A 25,451-nucleotide genomic window follows, 5' to 3' on the forward strand; every position below is an offset into this window, starting at 1 on the left:
GTGTCCCCTGAAGATCATCTGTTTCTTAAAGTTTAAAGAAACTCAATTCTAAGGTCATCCCACCCTTGGTGGCATAGAAGGAGCTAATTCTCAACATTTTTGGTGATTTCCATAGTTATTAATCTTCCTATTTCTTGTCAAGTCAAACCCTAATGTACACATTTTCTCAATAATTATCTATTTCAATCAATTTTGAAATGTGTGCAACTAGAGTTGTACAAAGTACTTACATATGCTTTTACTATGTTTCTATTATTAATTTCTGTCATTGACTTGATATGGAGAACAGGGGGAATGGCATAAGTTAAGATATATACAGACTTAGTGGTGAAAGGCTTGGTTGGTTGATTGGAGATCTGGTCATGGCAAAATTAGAGAATCAGAGGCAAGGAGGTATGAAGAATAGGCATAGAGATATATCTGCAATAAAAAGAAATCTCATTCCTTTTTCCATCTTTTTTTTGATTCGAATCATTCAAATCCTTAAGCATGACGGGTGACTAAAATGTTTAACTTAGGAATAAATGTGAAACCTAAGTAAGGCATCCAATCCTGCATCTTTTATTTGATTCTTTTTTAAGAGAAGCACTAAAATTTAGCCTTTCTGCATGGACATGACAACACCCTCTCTGGGGTTAGTGAAACAAACAGATTGAAAAGACTTTGAAGAGCATCATAAGCATTCAGAATATCAAGCAGCATATCAGAGAAAAAATTTCTTGTTCAATTACTTTGAGAAATGTTATAACAAGAATACTACTTTGTGTGGACAGAGGCTGCTCCCTCCAGAGGAAGGATGCAACCAATAATGTTTCTTTTCGGCGCCTCCAACTAACAGGGCCCATATTCCTATACATAACAGTACACAAAGCCACAAACATGCTTTAGTATTTTTGAAGCTGGGAGCATACAAACCATCATGATACCAGGAAGATCAAAGGTATCTCCATGCATGACAAGGAAAGAAAAAACAGGTATTGAAACCAAGGGAAAAGATAATTTACAGAGCAATTTCATTCTAAGTGTTGGTACTAAATTTGTTTTGAAGGAAATCATTCAAACTGATGTCACATAGAAGTGGAAATCCTGAAAATGCATAAATTGTGTGAGGTGTTAAGAGCAAAACCTTTCGTCAGCAAAATGACCCCCGTTAAAAATGGTATATAACAGGATGTGAGCCGGAGCTTCATTAATTGATTAGACTTTCCATACCTCAAACCAACTTGGATGAGATAAATCACATCCAAATATAGAAAGTTTTATTACAGTCAGAGAGTTGAAGCTCCTAACGTTTGTAAGCTCACTTCAGAGGAGCCCAGAAAATGCTTACCGTGCACTCTGAGGACACAGTCCCAGTTTATAACCTACTCCTACCTTTCCTTTTTCTGTTAAAACAACCTGCCAATAGAAATAAGAGTGAGATAAAAATCAATAACGCAAGCTGAAAATCTGCAGCATAGTCAAAACATCATATAGATAAGAAAGTAGGTCACTGAATTTGGAACCCTTTAACTTACATTTGATGAAATATCAGTACAATAAACTTCCCAAATAAGTTTTTCTGACTCAATGTCAATGGTCTGAATGCTGACAATGCCTTTACCTCCACAATGGGACTGATAAACTTACAATGAAAAAGAAAACACCCACATGTCCAGGCATAGGAAATTTTAAGTTTTCCCTATTTTTCTCTCTCTTATTTTATCCTCTCTTAGGTTTAGCAAGGCATGTTTCTGTTTCTGTCTGGTTTTTGATACCATATTATGTTATACTATAGCACAGGGAATGTGATACTATCTACCTCCTGGGGCTATTGTGAGAATGGAGGTGAGAAAATAAATATTTGTGCCATCAAATAACTACCTGGCCTAAAGTAATTTAATCACTTAAGAAATATTAAGTCATATTGTATAATATAGGTATTTAACAAATCAATTTGATTTTTCTGTGGGTCAAATTCTTCAGGAAAACAGTGATCCACAGGACAATTCTTTTTATTATAACACAAAAGGCTTATAATTTGCACATGTCCCCTTGAAGTCCCTCTCCAGGGTTCTGCCCTATTAAAAATGCTCTGCGTGAAACTTCAAATTAATATCAAAGAAATAGAAGTTTTATTTCATTATGAAGACACCTATTCAGTGAACAATAATTCTTTGATCACTTTTGCTTTTCTCACTAAGGCCTTGAAAGTACATTATTATTCCTTTCTAGGAATCTCTGTCTAGAGGAGCTTTACCTGATACTGTCGAGGAAAATAAACAGAGAGCTAAAACTTGCAGGAAGGAAAACATTGTGAAAGTATGCTTTCTGCCACATAAAATGTTTGGAAAGCAATTGCCAGTTTAGTATTTAGAATGAAAAAGAGAGGTCCTAAAACGAACCAAGTACATGAAATCAAAATGTTTGGCAAGTTTAATAATTAACTAAGAATGGTTTTACCGAGTTTTTTAAAAGTTCTGGAAAGAATAAATATGGTGGCTCACAACTTAAAATGTCACTTCTGGCCCCTCTCAATTTATTTCAACAGTAAAATTTAGAATATGGCACAAGAAAAACCATGCCAGTAGAAACTGCTGAAACCCTGTAGCCAATTATCTTACAGTTCAGGAAATACTCACTCCTGCCCCTGCCCCCACAGCCTACTTTGGAGGGTTCTGTCGAGACCTGGCTTGGCCCGTGACTTTCCAAGAGGTGGTAAGAGAATGTTAGGCAGGTTGAGAGTCATGGAAGTGTGTTTATGTCGTTGTGTTTCTCTGTTCCCATCCTTCCTTTCCCCATGAGAACAAGCATCCTAGAGGATGAGAAACAGCAGAACTGGACCAGACCTACAGTCCTGAGCCATGCCCAGCCAAGATCAGCTGATCCCCTAGCCTACTGCGGGGATGTTAGTGAGAAGCAGGAGCTCAGTTGGACAGGCCAGAGAAGGGGTGTGAGTGTGTGTTACACAGCATTGCTATGGTGAGTGTGGACTGTGACAAACACAAGAAAAAGGGTTTGGGATTAAGAAACATCCAGTTCTGACACTAAGGGGATTGTCTTTTTCTTCTGCGTAATTCCAAGTGAAATTAATAACATGAAAAGTAGGGCTTTCCATATTGTAGATTTCACCTTTCTTTCTCGAAACAGAAAGAACCAGAAGGCAAATCTCGATACCATGGTAGAAGAATAGACCATGCCAAGGTCACTCTCGGCTAAAACTGTCAAGGTTAAATCAGATTAAATTGTCTAGTACAGCAGCATATTTCTAATGAATTTAGGGGAAGGGGAGATACACAGTGGTAAATACATTATCAAGGAATTTAATATAAATATCTTAAAAGCTGGGCTTGACTAGTTCATTGAGAGATCTAATTATGCTTTCTAGCTATTCTTTTCAAAAAACCTGATTAATAAATAATATGAAAAGATAAAAATTGGGTGAGAACTGCCCTCAAGGAACATGTACATGGACAAGGCAGACATATGAGTAATGGTGACTTCACACGGATTTGCCCACCTGCCAAAGACGGGAAGCCAAGCCCCAAAGGGTCAGTGATCACAGTTAATAAATCTCCTTAGGGAACATGTAGTATTATTTGGTGCAGAAGAATGGCAAGGTTTTATGAACACTTTTTCTCTGTATTTTTGTCAGGATACTAAAGTGATACAAATTCATTTTAGAGGGCCTCCCTGGTGGCGCAGGTGGTTGAGCGCCGCACTGTGTGACTGTCCACAGCCTCTGCAGCACGGGTTCGATCCCAGGTGGCCGACGAGAATCCCACATGGCAGGGTAGACCTCTCCTGCCGCGCCCGCTGCTCCCCTCAGCAGTGTATTTCGTCAATCTGCCTGTTCTGTTCCCCGCTCTGTCTCTGGTGAATCCTCTCACTCTCCCGAGCATCTGTCCTGTACCCCGGTTCTTGCATAACTAAATATTATTTTAAAAATTCACTTTAGAAAACTACAAAAAGCACAGAAGGGAGAAATTTAAACAGGCTGTAGTCCTACCACCCAGAGATCACTATTAATGCGTTGGTATATTTCCCCCCACTCTTTTTCCAATTTAAAATAATAATAACTTCTAAAAAGAGTACTCTTCTTCACTGTAGGTAAGTGAACACACACACACACACACACACATACACAAACTCACTTTGTTCCAGAGTAAGTCCACAGGAAATTCTCCCATCACTACCTGTGCCAGGGACATCATCCATTCATACCCCCACTCCTTCATCTCCAGAAATGTTTCCCCATCACACCTTGGTTCACCGAGCGACCATCAGAGCCAGCAGACCACATGTGGGTTTCTATTCCCTGTGCTTCTTATTTCTTATCTTTTCAGCTCTTTGAGAATTTTTCTTTCATTTTGTCCCCTCTGCATTCTAAGAGACCTCATCAAGTATGCACCCCCATTTTCCAGGCTCCCCCTATCCACCACATCCATTCTGTTTTTATTGTCTTCAATGGGAATTTTAAATCAATGTTTATTTTGTTTGGACTCTGTTTATTTTGGGGTCTCTTTATAAGCATTCATTTATTTTAATTTTTTAATTTTTTTTTTTAGCTTTCCTTATTTTATCCATCTCTTCCTTTTTGTTTTGACTTTGTAATACCCAGAGGTAAAGTCATCTTGAACATATAACCCAGATGACTGTCCTATATTCTGCTGGCATCGCCCTATCTGTAATGATGACAATGACGAAAAGTTGAGAATGCCCTTTCTGAACGCTAGGAAACCAAGTATGTCATCTACTATGTCCAGGAATTCATCTCCCACTTGTCGTGGCTTCTATTTCTTGTCTCCCTGGCATTCTGGATTCCCAGTGAGCCCCTTGGCTCTTGCTCCTGCTACCCCTTCTCCAGGATGTGTGGCCTCACACCCTTCACCATCCCGTTCCTGCCCCCACAAAATATAATCCATCTCGGGGCTGATGAACAGAGTGTCATTGAAGGTTTAAGGTACACAGCACAGGGAAGAACTTAAAATCAAATTTGGGGTACCTCTGCTCTTGGCAGTTCCTCCATCATTCCTGCCTCTAGGGAACTCCTCACTGGCTGGCTGTCCCCAAGATCCTAGTGCCTTGGCAAGGGTGTTGCCTGTTCTCTCTCTGATCCCCATATTTCCAGCTCACCATACTCCCTTCCCTTCCCAATATCTGTTCCTTTACCCTGACTTTGTTCACTCTGGTTTATCAGCCAAATAGCAAGGCATTTTGCTCAACAAAGATTCTTCTTCCTATTAGAAGAAACTAGGCACCAGGTTTTACATATTTACAACCTTTGAAAGAAGCCAAACCTTCTCTCTGCATTGTCTTCTATTAGGTTGAACCTCAGGAAATCAGTGAGAGTCAACTTTTACTTATAAAAAATGGCTTTCAGAGAGCTTGATCAAAATACCTACCATAGATGAATTTTCAGAGCCAGATTTTTACCCTGAGGCTCCCAGAGTCCAGCCTCTTTCTATGGGGAAAAAGCACATTTTCCCCATAGTCCCTATTAATCTGCTTTTTTCCCTTAATTCACCCTTGAGCAAGTAGGATGGACTGTAATCTGAAGAACAGCACCATGGAGGGGTCTAGCACAAGTGGGGCTGGAATCCACTTGTAAATCTGCAGCTAAAAATACAGTGACGTGTAGGGTCCAAGTTAGCTCCCAATCCCTAGTTTTTCTCCACTTCGGCATTCAGAGGCACCCAGGGCCTCCTGCCTTCTCCCTGTGGCCCTGTGCTCATGAGGCAGAAAGAAAACTGTAATTCCTGGCATACCCCACTTCTGGGGATGATTGCCTCTGCCCTTACCCCTAAATCCCCCTCCTCAGAATGCACTGTAAGACACTTCCCCATGGCCTGCCTGCTTGTTCTCCAGGTCTGCGGGACAGAACCGCTGGGCAGAAATAGTTGGCAAGTCGAGGTGACAGTCAGTTCCTGGGTCACACAGCCCCGAGGCAGGGAAGAGATGGCAGGAGAGCTCTGAGGCATCTCCAACTCTTCTCAGAGACTCTCTTTTCTGAAGCAAGTTCAAGGGTCTGTGAGTTGAGGTTCGGATGCATTTTCTCAATTCACCTCTGTAGGCTTTACAATTCTCACCCATTCCCTTTTCTTCCATTTTAGCATTAGCTTTCTGTCAGCTTTAGTGTTGGATGCTATTAAAACATTCTATCTATGGCTACACCCTATTGGCATTTAACAAGAAGTTGAGAATGGCTATATTTAAATGCCATTTTAAGGAAAAGCTCTGTACCATTTATCAACAAATTTGTTAGTCTCTTTTTGAAATACTTACATAGCACTTGCTATGTGCCAGATTGTTCTAAATACTTACAAATATCACCTCATTTAATCCTCACAGTCACCCCATGACATATGCCTCCATCCTGCATACAGATGAATTTGCAGTAAAACCATACAAATTATCTTACATTCCATTTTTATCATAACTATGCTGTGAACACATTCCCCACTTAAAACATTTTTCAAGCACCTGATTTTAATGGCTACCTAATACTGTATCAAATAAATGTAGCAAAATTTATTTTGAAGAATAGTATTTTATAAAAAAATTGCATTTCTCATTTTTCCATAGATTCAATTTTTACAAAAGAAATTACTGGGGTACAAGGATAAAACTAAAATGTTTACTCACTTTAGAAGTAGATAAAAATATCAATTTCCTGCCATCTTCCCCAACCCATATTATTCCTCAATTCCCTATAAATAGGAAAGAAATTTTATTTGTCCCAATGGTGTATGTGTGGGGGAGGGGGGTGGTGTGTGTGTGTGTGTGTGTGTGTGTGTGTGTGTGTGACAGACACAGTAAAGGAAGAAAGAAATATAGGGAGGGGGCCAAAAGATATACATGCCCTTAATCAAAAGTCCGGAGGTGAAACAAGTTGCTATAGTAACTGATATATGCTGTCAGGCATTAGGTTAGAGACAGAAAAACTGCAGTTGATAAATAGTATTTTAAGAACTTATGCTTAAATTATTTAGGTGAGACATTATATAATCTTGTGAATTAAACATCAGAAATTGTGAAAAGCAGCTAACAGCAACACTAGGTACCAGTATCTCTCTTTTTCCAAGGAAGAGAAATATACAATCCTGTATTACAATCAGTGGCAGCATTCTTTGTGCCTCTCATCATCTTTCCATTTACACAGACACTTGTTGGGTGCCTGCTATTAATCAGAACTCTGGAAATAAAGACATGAATGAGATATCATCCTTGCTCCCCAGAGCTCACTGCAAAGTAAGGAGAACAAATCTGCAAATAAAAAAATCACACTTGAGGGTGATAAATGCCATTCCAGAGATAACAACTAATTCATAAAGGAGAAAGAAACCCCTCTGCCAAAGGGGTCAGAGCAGATTTGACCTCAGAGATGAGCATTTGAGGTGATTCTGAAGGACGAATAGGACTCTACCACACAGAGAAGGGGAGCAAAGACTCTTTTCAGGGAGAACAGAGAGCCTGGACTCTGTCCCATAGGTGAGAGTACATCAATTATTGTGTCTTGAATGGGTCACAGGTGGACACCAAAATGATGATTCACTCTACCCACGGGGTAAACAGGTAGGACACTAGCACCCCTGGGTGAGTCCCCTCCAGCCCCAAATAGTCTCATTCCTCTTCTTTCCACATGCCACATGCCACATGCACATGATTTTCTACTCGTGCTGGGATGAGAAAACTTTTAAGAAGTGCAGGCTCAGGTTGCAAAGAGGCGAAAGAGGTTTGCAAAGCCTGGAGTAATAATAAGGTCACATTGGAACTTTTTAACAGTTAGCTCCAGCAGTGTGACGGCAGCCAGGAGGAGAGAGAGGCTGATAACAAGGAAGGAGAAACAGGAGCCTGCAACAGCCTGTTTGCTCAGGTAGCTCACTGCCTCACCACGCAGGGCCCCTCTCTTAGAAGGATCATACTCCTACCCAGCTTGTCAGGCTTACCCACGTGACTTGTTTTGGCTGAGTAATATGAGTGGACAGGCCCTTGCCAGCAGAAGCTCTGAGATCATCAGAAGGTCCACTCTTCCCTCTGTAATTGGCCAGCACATCCCAACGGAGTCAGCCTGGAGTGAAGAGGTTGTGAAGCAGGGCTGCTGCTGACCTTCAAAGGCCATTAATGTGAGCAAAATTAAATAGATCTCTATGGTTATAAGCCACCGAGATTGTTACAGTTGAAGCTGACAGATACAGAGGTTAATGGGCTAACCCAAGCTAGCGAACAAGAGTGCCTGCACTGACAACTAGTCCTCTCAGAGTCAGTAAATCAATCAATTGAGATTCTTGGATGGTTACATGGGAAGAGAAATGGGCCTCATTCCAAGGGCTTCCCATCAGGGACAGGGGGATCACTTGGGCCTCTTAGACAAGGAAGACACGTGCTCCTCCAAATGTATATTCTGAAATATCTGCTCAGCATTTATTTTGTCTCAGTGGGAAGAAGCTGATTTCCTACTAGTTAAGGTGTTTCCTACTTTTTGTTTATATCTCAAATGCTAACTATCCCTTTCTCATCATCTTTGAGATTCCCCTCCAAAACAAAACAAAGATGCAAGAGCATTGGTAAACACAGGAGAACTTGCTGCTGGTTTCTCAGCCTCGTAACTGAAACTGCATTCACAGGCCTCCACCCCACCCTGAAACCTCTGCTCTGTGCCATCTGCAATGCACTCAAGAGAGCACTGGTCTACCCACTTTTGCCTAATGTAGGCCATGTGCTAAAATAAGTAGTCAAAGTAAAGTCCAAATCCCTGGGTCATCCTTAATAAGACTGCCTTCCCTTCTGGAGCAGTTCACAAGCAGCAGCACTGGTGTATTTCCACCAATGGTGAGGTTTTAGGTTTACAATAGTTTTAAAATAAAAATGCTTTTGGGAGTTGTGACACATTAGCTGAGACCTATGGTCCCTCGCATCTTAATCTGAAGTCATCTAATCAGGCACTCGTCTCCTAACAATTAAAGTTGGAATCCTTGTCGTGAGGGACAGAAGGTTCAGTGACAGATGGAGGGTGAGAAAGAAGGGCTGAGAGATGGGAAGGCCAACCTGGGGATCCTGCTCCACAGATCCAGTGGAGCCACAGGAAAGAGAGAGAGCAAGAAATTGAGAAAGGGGTTCTGAAAAGATCACCAAGCAAATGACTTGTCCATTTCACAACGTGGCCCAGGATCAACTCTGGGGCCATTTTTATTCCAACAACATTCCTCTAAAATCTTCATGTGGACCACAGCTGAAATCTGAGAAGTCTTCCTCTTTGCAATGATGTGAGACAATCAGACAAAAAGATGCCAGTCCCACCCACCGGTCCAGGAATGGCTTACCTTTTGGGTAAGATCACTGGCTTCATTAATGTACCGATCTCGCTCCTTTTCCAGTTGAAAGATGATCTTTCTTTGCTTCTGAGCCTCATCTTTGTAGTTCTGGATTTCTTCCTCCAGGTTCCTTTTGGCTTGCTCATGGAGCTTTACCAGGTCTATCTGTTTCTGGGTCGCATTGACCGCTTTAAGCATATTCTAAAAATAAGTACAATAGAGCTGTCACATTACTCAAAATGTTTAGGGATTTGGGGTTAAATTTACCCCTGGTCTCATCCCTAAAAATAATTTGATGCATACTTTTTTAATGAATCAAAATAATTATTCTCTACTGCTTTGTAAGAGCTTATGTTAATTTTGCACAAAGCACTTAAACACAGATATAAATATACTAAGCAACCACACTATCCCTAAGAAGTGGCTATTGTATTGCACCCATTTTAGCATAGGAAACAGACTGAGAGGTAGCAGGAGAAGCTGCTTGCCTACAGGTTCATACAATAAGGGAGTAAGTGGGCCTCTCCGGTGGCGCAGCAGGTTGAACGCTGTGCTGTGAAGCAGTCCACAGCCTCTGCAGCGCAGGTTCAATTCCTGCCCGGCTAGGTAGAAACCCACATGGTGTGGCAGACCTCTCCTACCTTGCCCACTGCTCCCCTCAGCAGTGTATTCGATCCATATGCCTGTTCTGCTAACCGCTCTGTCTCTGGTAAATTCTCTCACCCTCCCGTGCCTGTGACCTGTACCCCAATTCTTATATAAATAAATAAAATCTTTAAAAAAAAATAAGGGAGTTAGTGGCAGAGTCAGAATTTGAATCCAAGCTGGCTTACCCCAAAGTCCATGCTTTTTCATCCTCCATCTAGCCTTTACTTATAAGGTTACAACAACTGAACCTAATTATGTAACATGGACTTTGACCAAAAAATAAAACAAAACCATCTTATTAAAAATTCAGATGCCTAAAATCAACATCTGATTCAACAATTTCATTCCTAGGTAGATACCCAAAAGAATTGGGTTCAACCCAATTCAACAAAACCTTGTTCAAAAAAAAACTTTGTACTTGAACATTCACAGTAGCGCTATTCATAAGGGCCAAAAGTGGGAGCAATGCAAATGTCCATCAAGTGATGAAGAGATAAACAACCATTACAGTGAAATATTAGTCAGCCATAAAAAAGAAAGGAAGCATTGATACATGCTACAACATGGTTAGAGCTTGAAAACATTATTCTCCAAGAAAGAGCCCAGATATAAAAGTTCACTTGTTATGCAATTCCAGTTATATAAAAAATGGTCAAATCCACAGAATCAGAAAACAGAATAGTAGTCATCAAGGGTGAAAGAAGGGAACTAGAAAGTGACAGGTACAGGGCTTCCTTTCAGAGTGATGAGAATGTTCTGGAATAGATAGTAGTGATGGTGGCATGACATTGTGAACATACTAAATGTCACTAAAGGCATATATTGCTTCATGTATTTTACCACAATAAAAAAAAATTAACCCAGTTTTTTAAAAAACAAAAATGCATGTCTCAATTCCAAAGATTCTGATTTAGTAGATCTGGATGAGATCCAAGCATGTAGATATTTATTTATTTGTTTGTTTGTTTATTTTTAAAGATTTATTTATTTATGCATACAAAGAACTGGGGTACAGGCCAGAGGTATAGGGGGGTGAGAGGATTCACCAGAGACAGAGTGGGGAGTAGAACAGGCAGATTGACTGAAACACACTGCTGAGGGAAGCAGCAGGCGAGGCATGAGAGGCATGAGAGGCATGATCCCTGGCCAGGGATCAAACTAGTGCTGCAGTGGCTGCGGCTAGCCTCATAGCTGTCTTAACCCCTTGCGCCACCAGGGAGGCTCTGTAGATATTTTTTAAATCCTGCACTTGTGGCTTCTTATACTGAAATAGAAATGGCAGAGGTTTGGGGGAGTTAATAGCCGTGCAACTCTAGTGGCTATGACCAAGCAAAAGGGTCTCTTTTCTCATCACAGGTGAGTGGACCTGGTGGCCCTTCCCAGAAACTTTTGACACAGGGCCTTCAGATTTTTGCAACTCACGAACTTGGGAGCTGTTTGTGACAGTGTTTTTCTGCATATTGACTGGGAAACAGAACAATAATCTTAACTGAAAGAAAGGATGAGGTCTCAATAATAGAGAGAAAGGGTTTGCTGTGATTCCCCAGAACACCAGCCCAAGTTCCTATCAGTTCCTGAAGTCCAGCTATATCCTTGGGTTCCACAAGGTACCTTCCCAAATCTCTAATCAATACAGACCTGCAGCCAGGTCCGAAAACCACTGGAATATAAACAGGTAAAAGGCACATTAAACCTTGCTTGGGTGATGGTGTAGAAAATAGAAAAGGTTGACTCTATTTTCAAGTACTGAATTAAACATTTGCTCTATAAAAGATAAAGTCACTTCAACATGACACTGAAAGAACCAAAACATATTAACAGTGCTGCCTGTCAAAACTGTGTCACTCATTTATTTGATGAAGGTGGCAGTTCACGTCAGAGGGAAAAAAATGTACTATCGCTAAAGGTTGAGCACTTTACCTGCAGAGGATTGGGCGCCATGTCAGGAACTAAGGACATAATGGTCAGGAAAGAAAAAAATATATAAACCCAGTCCTAAAGGAGGAGTTGACATTAGTCAAACCGAACAAATAAATGTATAATGCATGTTGGCCTACATGGCTTATCGTGGCAAGGAATCTATTAGTGAATGATTTACCAGTATACATAAAAATTAAATGGAATAAATATTGTATGTGTTCAAGGGGGGGGGTGCAATTGTATGGGGAATATAACCAAAATGAAAATGCATACATTGTGCAAAGATGAAAAAAGGTGTAAGAATTATATAAAATAAAATATTTTTTAAAAAATAAATAAATATTGTGCATGTTCAAAATAAATTTGAAAAATCTAAATCCAATGATATTGTTTACATGTACAAATTTGAAGAATAAAGGAACAGTTTCCAGGATTATGCAAACAAAAAAAATTCAATGATTTTCTTAAGGAGTGCTCAATGTTTAAAGATATTGAATCTCCTACTATCTCCTGAGAGTCCCTGAATAATCCACAGCAAGCTAATGGTCCATTTTGTTAACATCTGTTGAATTTGCAGAAACCTAGAAAAATAATGAAAGTCAGAGTGAATGAATCTGGGCTGTTTCTACTCTGACAGGCGAAGCTTCTAGGCCATCAGCCTGTTATGGAAGCAGCCTCCCCATTGGATGCCTGGATTGTAGTTTTTTCCTTCCTGGAGGAAATCCTTGAGCAGAAACATTTACCCTAAATCCTTGAAAGCAGTTTTCTCCTATGAATGACCTCGCATGGAAGGAATTCTCTGGAGGGGTCAGGGAGAGGCAGAAATGTTGTGGAGGGGGCGGGGGAGGGGGGCATCCTGACTTAAATGGGGGAACCTCTAGGCCTCAAGCTCCCCGCAAACCCTCCCTCAGTTTTGCACCACATTGAGCTTAATGACTAGAAAGGATAAGGGTTGGGGGGAAAAAAACAAACCTAGAACAACCCTGAAAAAGATGGAAGAAAGATTAGACTCTGTATCGCCAACCAGCCATGCCATGCACACACCTAACACTACCAAGTCAGATTTTTATTAATAGTCACTCTATTTTCTGATCACTTCTCGGCCTTTTGGCTAAGATCAAGTGTATTTTCTGGATTAGCAAAAGATGCATATTGCAGGCATTAAATTCAGGAATTTGGATCAACTGTTTATGATGCTGAATAATACACTAGCCACAAAAAGAGAACACTCTGAAATCCCCTGCTAGTTTCTATGATAATTCTCCAAAGTCGCTTTGTGCTCACAGATGATAATGCAGTTTCAATTGAGGGCCAGGGAATGGTGGACTGCAGACAGCAGCTTAGAGGAAAACCCAGCACTATTATTTATTCTAATCTGCTTTTGTTTGCCTCGGAGTTTTCCTTCCCTACACAACCAGTTATAGACAGATAGTATTGCACTAAAGAGAGACATCTTATTTACCATGTTACTGCAACAAACTCACCTTATTTAATATGTCTCTTTCTCTCAGAAGCTCATCCATTGCTTTCTTATCAAGTTCTGCTTGTTTCTTTGAAGTCTCCAGCTCTAAATAATCAGGGATCAAAATAATAATAAATAGTCAACCTAACAAAGAATCTGCCAGAGCGATACAAAAACTGCTTTGTATGATTGCCTGAAATTATAAAACTAGTGTTTATTGAGTGTCACATGATTTTCCTTATAACTCAGTGAGGCAGGTCTTCCTGTCCCACTAAAGAGATGAAAACTGAGGCTTAGCAAGTTTAAGTACAGGCCAGGGGCCTGCAGATAAGAGGTAACAGGGCTGAGATTGGAGGCCGGGTTCCTCTAATTCCAAAAAATCCTTGCTCTTTTTGAATCTTTTTTATTATACAAGTCATTAAAGATACAGAAAGAAATTAGAGGTACAAATTTTTAAAAAGGGAACAAAGTTTAAATCTTCCAAAATCTATTTAGGACTTTGACAAGTCCCTTTAAGACTTTTCAACATGCAAATGTGTATGTGTGACTACAAGTACAAATATATATATTCCTATACTTCTACATCAAAAGGGAATCAGACGGTACCTACAGTTTTATAGCTTGTTTTTATAACTAACAAACAAAATAACTTTCACTGTATAAAAATGGATAATGTACTTAGCCAATCCCTCATTTAACATTCAAGCTGTTTCCTTTTTCTTTTCCTTTTGTGCAATTATAAGCAATAATCCTGTGAAAATTCTTATTCATTTTTACCTGCAGAGGAGGAAATCCTGTATGAAAGGGGATTTTTTTTTCAAAGACATTCCTCTCTATTGTCAAACTTCTCTCCAGAAAATTAATAGCATTTAAATCCACACCCAAACCACCCCAGGTATTATCCTTCACCTTGATCTTTGACAATCCAATATTTTTTAAACCAATACATCTGTATTTAATGTACATTGCTTTGATTAATAACAGAGCTGACTACTTTTTCATGTTTAATGATCATTTATTTGTATTTCTATTTTTTCAAATTGTCCACTTTTACCCTTTGCCCATTTTTCTCAATTGTTTATCCTTCTTGTGGATTTGTATGAGCTCCTTATATATAGTAAGGATACTGATCCTATGACAATATTTTGGTCAATAAGCCTTTATCTGTACAGCCTATTATCTATACAGCTTTTATCTATACACCTATATTAAAAAAAAAGTTTTAATTTCATTAAATCTCTCAATCTTGGCTTCAGGTTTTCCCATTTGGTGTTAACACTTTTCCCCCAAAGGTAGCTTATTATTATGTCACCATTTTCTTAATAACCTATACTGCCCACTGATATGAAACAACACCTTGATTTTAAATGACAATTTTTTGTCTTTTGTGGTCTTTGCAATCTGTTCTATCGATCTGCGTTTTCAGACATTTTCTCGACACTACTTGACTCCTGAGGCTTATATAATACATTTAAACATCTGGAAAGGCAAATGTTCCTTCATCACTCTTCTTTTACAGAATTTTATGGCTATTGTCTCATTTACTCTTCCAATGGCACTCTACACTCATTTTTCTTGTCCAAACAACATAACTCAGTAAAATTTTTGTGGGAAATATTACATGTATAGACTAATTTGGACAGACTTATATCTTTATTATATTGAGTTTTCTTATCCAGGAATTTGGCATATCTCTCCATTTTCCAGGTCTTCTGTCATACCCCTCTCAATGGAATTCTGTGATGTTATTTATACATAGACTTCACATTTAGTTTAGTAGCTTTATTCATCGATATCATATTAGTTTAGTTGCTATTACAAAAGGGATATTGCGAAAGGGGATTTTTTCTATCCCATAGTCTACTTCTTTGTACAAAAAAAGATATTGATATCCATATATTTATTTTATAACCTGCCACTCTACTGAACTCTTCTTAGTTCTGGCATTTACCATTTTTTTTTTTATTTTTGTGGCAAGAAATCATAATAAAGGGAAGACTCCCTAGTGGCACAGGGGTTAAGGACAGCGCTATCAAGCTATCGGCAGCCTCTGCAGCACAAGTTCTATTCCTGGTCTGCCAGGGAGCAACCCCCATGGTGCAGAAGGCCTCTTCTCTCTCGCCTGCTGCTCCCCTCAGCAGTGTATTTCAGTAGATCTTCCTGTTCTGCTTCCCACTCACTCTGGTGAATCCTCTCACCCCGGCACCTCTGGCTTACACCCCAGTTCTTGTATGCATAAATAAATAAATCTTAAAAAAAGAAGAAATCATAACAAAGGGAGGACTGATGTTCCTGACAATTATATCCAATGCCATTCCTTGGTGGGCATATAAAAAAGGTCTCAAGGAGTAAATAAGAATGTTAACAATATCCAAAAACTAACGAGAAGATAGATTCTGATGACTTCAGTAAATAGGATTTAAGAATAAAGAAATCGTTTCAATGCTGAATGGATAAATATATTTTAATACACTATATATGTATATATTATTTCTGTAAGTAATTTTTTTTAGCTAAGAACTATTTCAAGCAAAAATATAGGAACTTATTAAATATAGGGATGCTTTCAATGTTACTAAGCCAGTTGCAAAGCAAGTGCTTACAGTAGTTCCATTTTTCCTCATCTATGTCATTGAAGACATCAGACTGTAGTTTCCACAAGACTAAGCATTACGAGACAGGGATCTCTGTGCACCCAATGGCTAGCATAGCGCCAGCACATAGTAGTCACACAAATCATTGAATGAATAAATGTATGAATGAATGAATGGAGAAACTATTGAACTAAGCCTTAACTGCACCTCAATAAAAAAATTATTTCCTGGGCCTCCCCTGGTGATGCAGGCAGTTGAGTGCAGCACTGTGAAGCTGTCTGCAGCCTCAGCAGCACGGGTTTGATCCTGGCCACCCAGGGAGACACCCACAGGGCATGGAAGACCTCTCCTGTCTCGCCCGCTGCTCCCCTCAGCAGTGTATTTCATCAATCTGCCTGTTCTGTTCCCTGCTCTGTCTCTGGTGAATCCTCTCACCCTCCCGAGCCTCTGACCTATACCATAGTTCTTGTGTAAATAAATAAATCTTTAAAAAAAATTATTTCCTAGTGTCTTAGGAGGAAAAATATCCGCACTTCCCAATGATTTACCATAACAAATATTCTTAATAATCTTATCTATACATTTAGATTTTTCCCTCACCTTAAGTGGACAATGCATGTTTTCATGCAGTCATATCTGTTATCTCATTCTGTGACTTATTAATTCACAGCAGCCCTTATGAAGCCAGTGAGGTGTTCCTGCCTCACATATTCCACTGCAGGCAGAATGCAAACCCAGATTACCTGTCTCCAGTACAGAGCTGCTTCTGCCACACCAAATTTGACAAGCATACTCTATTTTTAAGTACATTCTTTTTCAGACCAAGATAGTATCCTATCCTATTCCTTACTTAACAGCAACATAGCTGAATAATAATAGATGACATTTAGTAAGGGTTCAGCTATGTGCCAGACACATGCATTGTCAAGCCCTTTGTCCACAAGTGCTTTGTGTAGTCCTCGCCCCACAACTGTATGTGAGAGTGGCAGGATCTACAACCAGATCTGACTCCAGAGTTTATATCCTTAATGATTTTTCTGCATAAGATGGCCTTCCATGGCACTTAAGTTTTTTCTCCACAGGTCAATGTTATTATAGCTGGCTGAAACAAGAATTCACTATATAGTAAGTACTAACAGAAGAAAGAAATCAGAAGCCATATTATTTTTGCCTGACTGATTCTTTGTAATCATGTCTCATATAATGTTAATTGGGTACATTCATTTTAATGTGTCCCCTATCTTCAGTGGGATAAAAAGGGGCTAAAGCTAAAGGTCATGTAGACCCCAGATCCAAGAAGACTGACATTATTTACTCCTGGACGAATACTGAGCAATACTTTGGGTTGAACTCTCTGGGTGCCAATGGAGCCTGCTGAAAACAATTGAAGGTAAGAATGTTTAAGGTATTCAAAATGAGGCCACTTACCAGTTTGAATGTTGTTTAACTGATTTCATTTCACTTGGCTCGTGTTTGTACCCATGGAGCCTTGAGTTGCCATATGGGTTTACCAATAAATGTTTCTAAGTGTATAAAACAAAGCACAAATGGATCTTGGGTTACCTCTCTCTAATCCCACAATCTGATTTTTTAGGGTTTCCTTGTTCTGCTCCACATCAGACTTTTGCTCTTCAATCAGCCGCAATTTCTTGTGGATTTGTTCCCTGATTTTGTTGAGCTTCCCGATGTCAAGACGCATCTGATGGACTTCGTCCTCCTTAGCCTGTAATTAGGGCAAGAGGATTAACCAGGCCCACATCAGTGAGCAGATGATGGCAAACCCAAGAGTGATGAAAGGAAATTCTTCCTACATCAGTGAAAAGTTCTTCTATGGGATTAAATCAAAATGCACACTAGTTTTGAGAGATATTGAAACACTCTTTTTGAGTAAGATGTGTGGTTCTGTTAGCTAAAAAATAATGAAAAGACTGATCAAATCTGATGTCTTAGGTACCACTGAATCAAACAAGAATAGAGTTGTATGTATCATAAATGTGTGAAATGTGTCTACCAATGTTTTATTCCATTAACAATTTTCATAGACTCACAAAGTGAACTTTCTCCTTCCTCAGAGAATATGAGTCTATAGATGGGCCAGGCAACATTAATAAGCAAGTGTACAAGACAGCAAAAGGCACCAAAACAAAAATTCTAGCAAAGGAAAGCATCCAATTTTTGTCTGCGGACTTCAAGCTTTTTGAATTTATTAAATTCACTATTTAAAAATTTGCCACTTTTAGAAATTACTGGAAAAACAACCAGTCCTTTTTCTCCAAATAAGGTTAATAATTATGCCCAGCTTTTGACAGTGAAGAGACTGAATTTAACTGGACATGCTATTTTCAGATTATTGCCCAAGAGAGAACCCATAGGTTCAGAATGTGATAGCAAAAGTGTTCATCTCTCAAGGTGCCCCATTCATGTTATCAAAGGAGAGAATGGATGAAAGGCATAAGTATTTTTACTTTAATTTCACCTTAGGGCCTCACACATTATTTTGTCTTAAGTAGTCTTTTGGATTCTGCTTCAACTTATGGCATTCTCATAAAGAATGGTTTCAAGTCAAACCACGCTAGACTGCTCTAAATGTTCCTGAGCCTCAGACCAGACAGGGTCCAAATTACTTGGCCTAAGGTCCCTTTCGAGTCTAAGATGTTCTAACTCAGTAGTTATTTATCCAGACTCCATGATCAGACTTCAGAAAAATCCCAGAAACTTCCTAATACAGCATGCAAAATAAAATACAAGATGGACAAATAAATGTGTGTGTGTGTGTGTGAGTGTACACACGCATGCACATGCTTCCATCAGATTGTCAAAAGGGCCAGTGATACAAAACCTGTCATGATTCATTGCTCAAGTCTATGCATTACTCTTGATTGGTCACTCATTTTATGCTTAGTATTCTAACATACCAGAGTAGAGTTTATGGGGTTTTCAGAATTAAAATGACAAACATAAAGCTGCGCTGTTAAGAATGTAGGCATACGATATATATCCAAGTATAAAACTGCTATCCAATCTTAATTTGCCAGCACTCTTCAAGGAGGGCAAGGAAAAGAACAGATCTGTCTTGAAATGCATACTGGACAGAAGTGAAGTGAAGACCCAAAAGTACTGTTCATCCCCACCCCTCCCCCTTCCCCACCGTCTCACCTTCTCCATACTAGTTGTAAAATATAAACTGACTCCTTTGCCACTCACTCATGTAAATGGTTCCTAGCTCTGGGCAACGGGTTACTTGCAAGGCTAAATTACAGGGGCAAACATCTGAGCTCATTTTGGAAAGCATTTGCATAATCATATAATCAATAATCAGGTTTGCAATTTTATGAGTAAGAATGGAAGTTGTCAAACTGTTTGCTTCTGGGCATAAAGCAATCGCATAGGCTTGCGCCTGCCTCTGCTATACCAAGGCTTCTAGGGTGAGCCAATCAAGGGCTCCAACCACAAAGGCAAACCTCTATTAGCAGGAAAAGAGGGAGGGAGTGCTAAGGAACAGATATGCCAATGGGCATTTACTTTGAGCTCCAACGCCTTCTGCTGGTTTTCCTGGGATAGCTGCTCACAAAGGAGACTGTGTTGCTCATTCTCTTGTTGAAGTTTAGAATTTCTCATCTGAAACTGCTCCAGTTCCTTCGCAGCTCTCTCATTCAATATCTGAAAGTGCAGAAAGAGCTGGTTAATGCTTTTTGATCTGATTACAGTATCTGCATGTCCACACACCCTGAAAGCTCCTGGGACAAAAGCAGCAACCACACTTCCTTTTGTCTTGGTAGAAATTGTTCTTTCTCCCCTATGAAAGCACTCAGGCACTCAAACATGATGAATGTTAAATGGCTGAGGCAAATGACGCCTTCTAATGAATAACACAGTGAGCATAATTTTTTTTTTTTATCTGAGAGCCTTGGGAAGTCTTGTTCACAGGTGGTGGATAAATATTTTAATGCCTGTTTGCCGTTTGGCAGGCTTCGTGAATGCAACAATTGCTGTAATCATTGCAAATGAACCAGAGATTCAAACGGGTTTTATCAGCTATAGGGCTCGGGAGCTACATCTTCAGAAGCAAATCCTGCATTAACATGCCAGCCACACTTCGTGGGCAGAACTGTTCACTACTGTCGACACAGAAACAATTCCCTTTTAATCCAACATAAGTCAAACCACAGAACAGCAATGGGATGAGGGATATCTATCGGCCTGGCTTCAGTGTCAGAGTTTCCTCTTTCTTCCCTAGCTTTCCTGAGCAGACATGGTTTCATAGAACAGAGGATTATATTTGCAGGGGTAGGGGAGGGTCATTTCTATTTGAAGAATACTGGGAAGATGGAGGGATAGCAGATGGGTTGAAGGAAAAAGAGAGAAAATAATTCAGATACTTAATCCAAAATATAACTTTCAGGCAAGCAAAAGTTAAATATGGGGGATGGGGGAAACTGATCCAATTTCTCATCATTAAGAAGTAAATAAAATATAGACAGCTTTGCTAAAAATGACATTGTTTTACATGATTCCTGGATATTGCTAAACAAAGCACTGTTGTTTTCTTAAAATGTCCCAACACCTCTCAAATTTCATGCTTAAGGGCCTCGCCGGTGGCGCAGCAGTTGAGCACTGGGTTGTGAAGCTGCCCGCAGCCTCAGCAGCGCTGGTTCTATCCCCAACTGCTCCCCGGCCACCGAAGGAGGGTCCCACATGGCGCGCAGACCTCTCCTGCCGCCCGCTGCTCCCCTCAGCAGTGTACTTTTGTCCTTCTGGCCTGCTCTGCTCCCCGCTCTAGCTCTGGTGAATTCTCTCACCCTCCTGAAATTCTGACTGTACCCAGTGCTTGCATGTATAAATAAATAAATAAAATCTTTAAAAAAAAATTTCATGCTTAAAGTAGTCTTTTTCCCATGGCCCTGCACATTATGTATTATCTATTTGATTTCTGACTTTATATGGAATTAATTAAGCAACTGACAAATATATTCTAATATCCATTTTTTAAGTAGAAAAATGTAAGATGTGACAATTCTTTGGAGACTTCCTAAGAGAAAATATTTTCAAGAACTGACTTTTTTTTCAATTACATGAATTGCTTCTTTAAGAAATGAGAGGGGAAAGGCGAGAATTTTGCAACTTAACTTACCTTTAACCAGTGGTATAGGAGGAAGATTAAAAATAGTAGCATTATTTTAAGCACCTAAAAACTGAGTATGATTTCCTAAACTTAAAACTTAAAGATAAGCCTGTTAAAATAAAGCACACTATATTCCACAGTGGAATAGTATAATGCAGCAACGAGAGGGAATGGCCTAGTGAGTGAATTGTTTGTCCAATAGATGGAACTTTCTGTACTGATAGAAGTGTTCTCCATCCGTACCGTCCAATATGGTATCCACTGGCCACCTATGGCTATTGAGCACTTGAAATGGTCCTAGCACATTTGAACTGATTGTAAGTTTTGTGTAATTTATTAATTTATGTAAATAAATTTAGATAGCCACAGATGACTAGTGGCTACCATACTGGACAGCACAGATGGAGAAGTTCTCTAGCTATGTGGTACCAACATAAATCAACCCCACCACCAATATCAAGTGAAAGAAGTTAGGCACACATGAGTACATCTGGTATGATTTTCCTTAAATTATAAAAACAGGTAAAACTAAATTCTATTTAGAATTCAGAATAGGCAGAGAATGAAGGGAAAGGGGAACCAAGAGGCTTTTGGGGTGCTATTTCTTAGGCTGTGTACAAATAACCCAGATACAACATTCAGGTGGAGAGAATTCATCAGGTTGCACACCTGTGATGTTCACTTTTCTGTGTGTACATTATATGTTAACAGAAGGTTAAAAAGAAATCAACCTGCTGAAGATGGGGTTCAGAGGAAGATAAGGAACTATAAGGGCTATTCAAAAGCCCAATGTGGAGGTGTGTGGTGTTATAATAATCACAGAGAAGGGAGTTTGCTGTTTTCCAAAGAAAATTCAAAATGCTCCCACAGGCCTGTGACAAAGGCGCCTTATTTTTGAGAGGAAACTCGGTGCAGCCCACACCTAGCCCACCTTCTGCTCCTTCAGCTGCTGCTCCAGCCTCTGAAGCTCCTCCTTGCTCTTCTGCACATACTGCTGCAGGGCCTTGATTTCTGACTGCCGGGTGTCCATGTCAGTTTGAATCTGCTTAAGCTCCTTCTCTAGTTTTTCCTTCTTCCGAGTCTCCCGGGAAGCTTCATTTTGACGTAGCTGGATCTCTTGCTGGAACTATGGCACAAAGGGGACAGGAGGCCAGAGATAAGCTCCTAGAGATGACAGGTCTCGACTAGTAGAAAATCCCCCCTCTCAGCTCCTTCATTTCCAGGGCAAACCTTTATAGTGCCTCAGTGGGAAGTTATCTTTGAACCCCAAGGTTCAAGATTTTCAAGAACATTCTGTATTGTTTTTTAGGCCTTTAACACCAAACATCCACACTGATGGTGGAAAAAGCCATAAAAATGGTAATAAATAAATAAATATGGAAGCCCAAGAGTCTAGAGAAGTTAAACATGGAAAGAATTTATCTAATTCTCCATCACTAGGCACCAAATAAAATCTAGCCTTCTACCTAAATAAAAAATTGTGTCTTCCACAAGTCACAGATATTACTAAACAAGTACTGATGGTCAAATTCCATGAAAAGGGGCCTCCCCGGTGGTGCAGTGGTTAAGCGCTGGGCTGCAAAGCTGCCCACAGCCTCTGCAGCGCCAGTTCGATCCCTGGCTGCCGGCAAGGGTCCCACATGGCACGCAGACCTCTCCTGCCATGCCCGCTGCTCACCTCAGCAGTGTACTTCGTCAGTCTGCCTGTTCTGCTCCCTGCTCTGGCTCTGGTGAATTCTCTCACCCTCCCGCGCTTCTGACTATACCCAGTGCTTGTATGTATAAATCAATCAATCAATCAATCAATCAATCTTCAAATTCTATGAAAGGTCTTATCTCATGCTCAAAGAAGTCTTGTATTTTTCTCCTGGACACTACCCCTGTGTTATCTGCTTGACTTCTGACTTTATTTTTTTTTTTAAGATTTATTTATTTATTTATACAAGCACTGGGTACAGTCAGAAGCGCGGGAGGGTGAGAGAATTCACCAGAGCCAGAGCGGGGAGCAGAGCAGGCAGAAGGACCGAAGTACACTGCTGAGGGGAGCAGCGGGCGGCAGGAGAGGTCTGCGCGCCATGTGGGACCCTCCTTCGGTGGCCAGGGAGCAGCTGGGGATCGAACCAGTGCTGCACAGGCTGCGGGCAGCTTCGCAACCCAGCGCTCAACCGCTGCGCCACTGGGGAGGCCCTTGACTTCTGACTTTAGATAAAAGTTAAGAATTGCACTAAAGGGCCTCCCCAGTGGCGCAGCGGTTGAGCGCTGGGTTGCGAAGTTGCCCGCAGCCTGTGCAGCACTGGTTCGATCCCCAGCTGCTCCCTGGCCACCAAAGGAGGGTCCCACATGGCGCGCAGACCTCTCCTGCCGCCCGCTGCTCCCCTCAGCAGTGTACTTCGGTCCTTCTGCCTGCTCTGCTCCCCGCTCTGGCTCTGGTGAATTCTCTCACCCTCCCGCGCTTCTGACTGTACCCAGTGCTTGGATAAACAAAAAACAAACAAACAAATAAATAAAACATGCCTCTATTAAAAAAATAAATAAATAAATAATAAAATAAAATAAAAAAAGATTAAAAAAAAAAAAGAATTCCACTAAATGGCTTCCTTACCAAAAAAGACAAAGGGAAACTGCTTTCACAATCCCAAGATGGAGGGCACCCTGGCCTTCACAGGGACATCTTCTAGGGTCAGAACCGAGGGGAACACCCTACCTCAGGGACTTCTCAGCCAAAGGATGTGGGGGGAATGACTCAGTACAACTGCTTTTGCCAGAATAAACCAAAGAAACAAGCAGAACAGTAGATGCTTCCTTTGCATACCCAGGGGATTTGAGAGAGGAATGAATAGGCCCTGTGGAAAGACACAATGTCCTTCATCTTGCTCTTCTGGGTGAACAGACCTGACTGATGGCCACTTCTGCCTCTTCTCGGGATCGCTCTGTTTCTTGCTGCTGTTCAGTGGTCTGAGCTAAGGATTCTCGTAATTTCACCACTTCTGACAAGAGCTGGTCTCGCTCCTTTGTCACTTCTTCTTTGAACTTCAGTAAATCTCGAATGCTAAAAAGAAGAACACAGGAGACAGAATAAATGGCCACCTGTCAGGGGTCTTTCTTATCATACTCTGAGCTCATTTGCATGGGAAAGACATCAGGCCCTGGGTGGACACCATTCAGGTATAAAAGAGGAAGATCTTTATGCTCTGACAGGCAAGCTGTTTGTGAGTCATTAACTGAAAAAGAAATTCCAATAATAATATGATTCCTTTCCTTATTTTTAAAAAATCACAGTGTCTTTGTGTTTGCACGTAAGTGTGTGTGTGTGTGTGTGTGTGTGTGTGTGTGTGTGTGTGTGTTACAGGCATTTTTATAGACCTCCAGACCTGGTAACTGGTTATCTCTGAGGAGTGGAATTTAGAGTAGAAGAGTTAAGGGGATGATTTTTGTTCTTTACTTTTCACACCTCTGTATTATTTGATTTTGTTACAATAACATTATATTAGTATTGTCAACTCTTATAATTAATCCTAAGAAAATGAAAAATTAAAAAAATTAATTTAGGAAATTATTTGTTTAATATGTTCACTGGAGGGCTCTGATCACAGCTATAAAGCCTAAAATGAAACATAAACATAATCAAATAACACACATTACCAGTTTTCTATCCATTCAACCATAGAGATTATTTTCCCCCAATGGGACACAACCCAGATAAAAATGTTCCCAAGAACAAAATTTGGAAAATCGTTCATGACGCTGGTTTTTGGAGGGTGTGTGATAACATTCATTGATTTGAATTGTAAACCAGTTACCTCGGCATTTCAAAAAGTATTACATATGATTTGGCATGACTTTCTGCAGAATTAGCATTTTGAGAGTGGAAAAACTATGCATGATATGACCTGTGCAGCAGAATTAATCTAAGTCAGGCAGTTACTTTAAAGCTGAGAAAGCAGAAGGGAACTTGCACTTGAGACACTGGCAGCTGACAGTCCTCAAATGCCTGCTTGGAACAGTAATTTGACAATGTTTATTTGCCAACAACTTTGATATAGGAAAAAATATTTAATTTAAAGGAACCTTCAAAACTGCTTTCAAACTCTTCTCCAGAAATGAAACCTCAAACTTGTAGGTCACTATGAAGAGAGATACTACTCCTGAGCACACTGCTGGAGCCAAATTCTGGGCTGGACAGTTGCTCCAGTTCTTCTTACCATGCTCAATTCTCACTACAACCCTTCCTAAAGATGCCAGAAGGAAGTGGGGGGAGGCACACAGGGGTACTGGCACAGGTGGTTTGTTGGAGGCTGAGTAGAACATGTGCACATATGAAAGAGCAAAAATGTGACCCCCAAAATTAAAATAATAACCTCCTAATTGAATCAGTTTCCTCATGTTGCTCTTCAGACATTAGTTGCTCTGAT

The 25,451-nt window shown here is 40.3% G+C and overlaps 1 protein-coding gene across 1 annotated transcript in view; it reads right to left on the bottom strand.

Moving 5' to 3' along the window:
• CFAP58 (cilia and flagella associated protein 58) overlaps window positions 1–25,451 on the bottom strand; it is a gene marked incomplete at both ends in the record, with an annotated part of 84,425 nt that overhangs the window by 50,114 nt on the left and 8,860 nt on the right. Inside the window, 6 exons of the mRNA XM_084244557.1 lie at window positions 9,303–9,494; window positions 13,346–13,428; window positions 17,481–17,640; window positions 19,440–19,577; window positions 21,971–22,165; window positions 23,932–24,088. Coding sequence (XP_084100683.1) covers window positions 9,303–9,494; window positions 13,346–13,428; window positions 17,481–17,640; window positions 19,440–19,577; window positions 21,971–22,165; window positions 23,932–24,088 — 925 coding nt within the window. The remainder of the gene's footprint in view (window positions 1–9,302; window positions 9,495–13,345; window positions 13,429–17,480; window positions 17,641–19,439; window positions 19,578–21,970; window positions 22,166–23,931; window positions 24,089–25,451) is intronic.

This window comes from Talpa europaea (genome assembly GCF_964194135.1).
Source record: "Talpa europaea genome assembly, chromosome: 10".
Taxonomy (NCBI): Eukaryota; Metazoa; Chordata; class Mammalia; order Eulipotyphla; family Talpidae; genus Talpa; species Talpa europaea.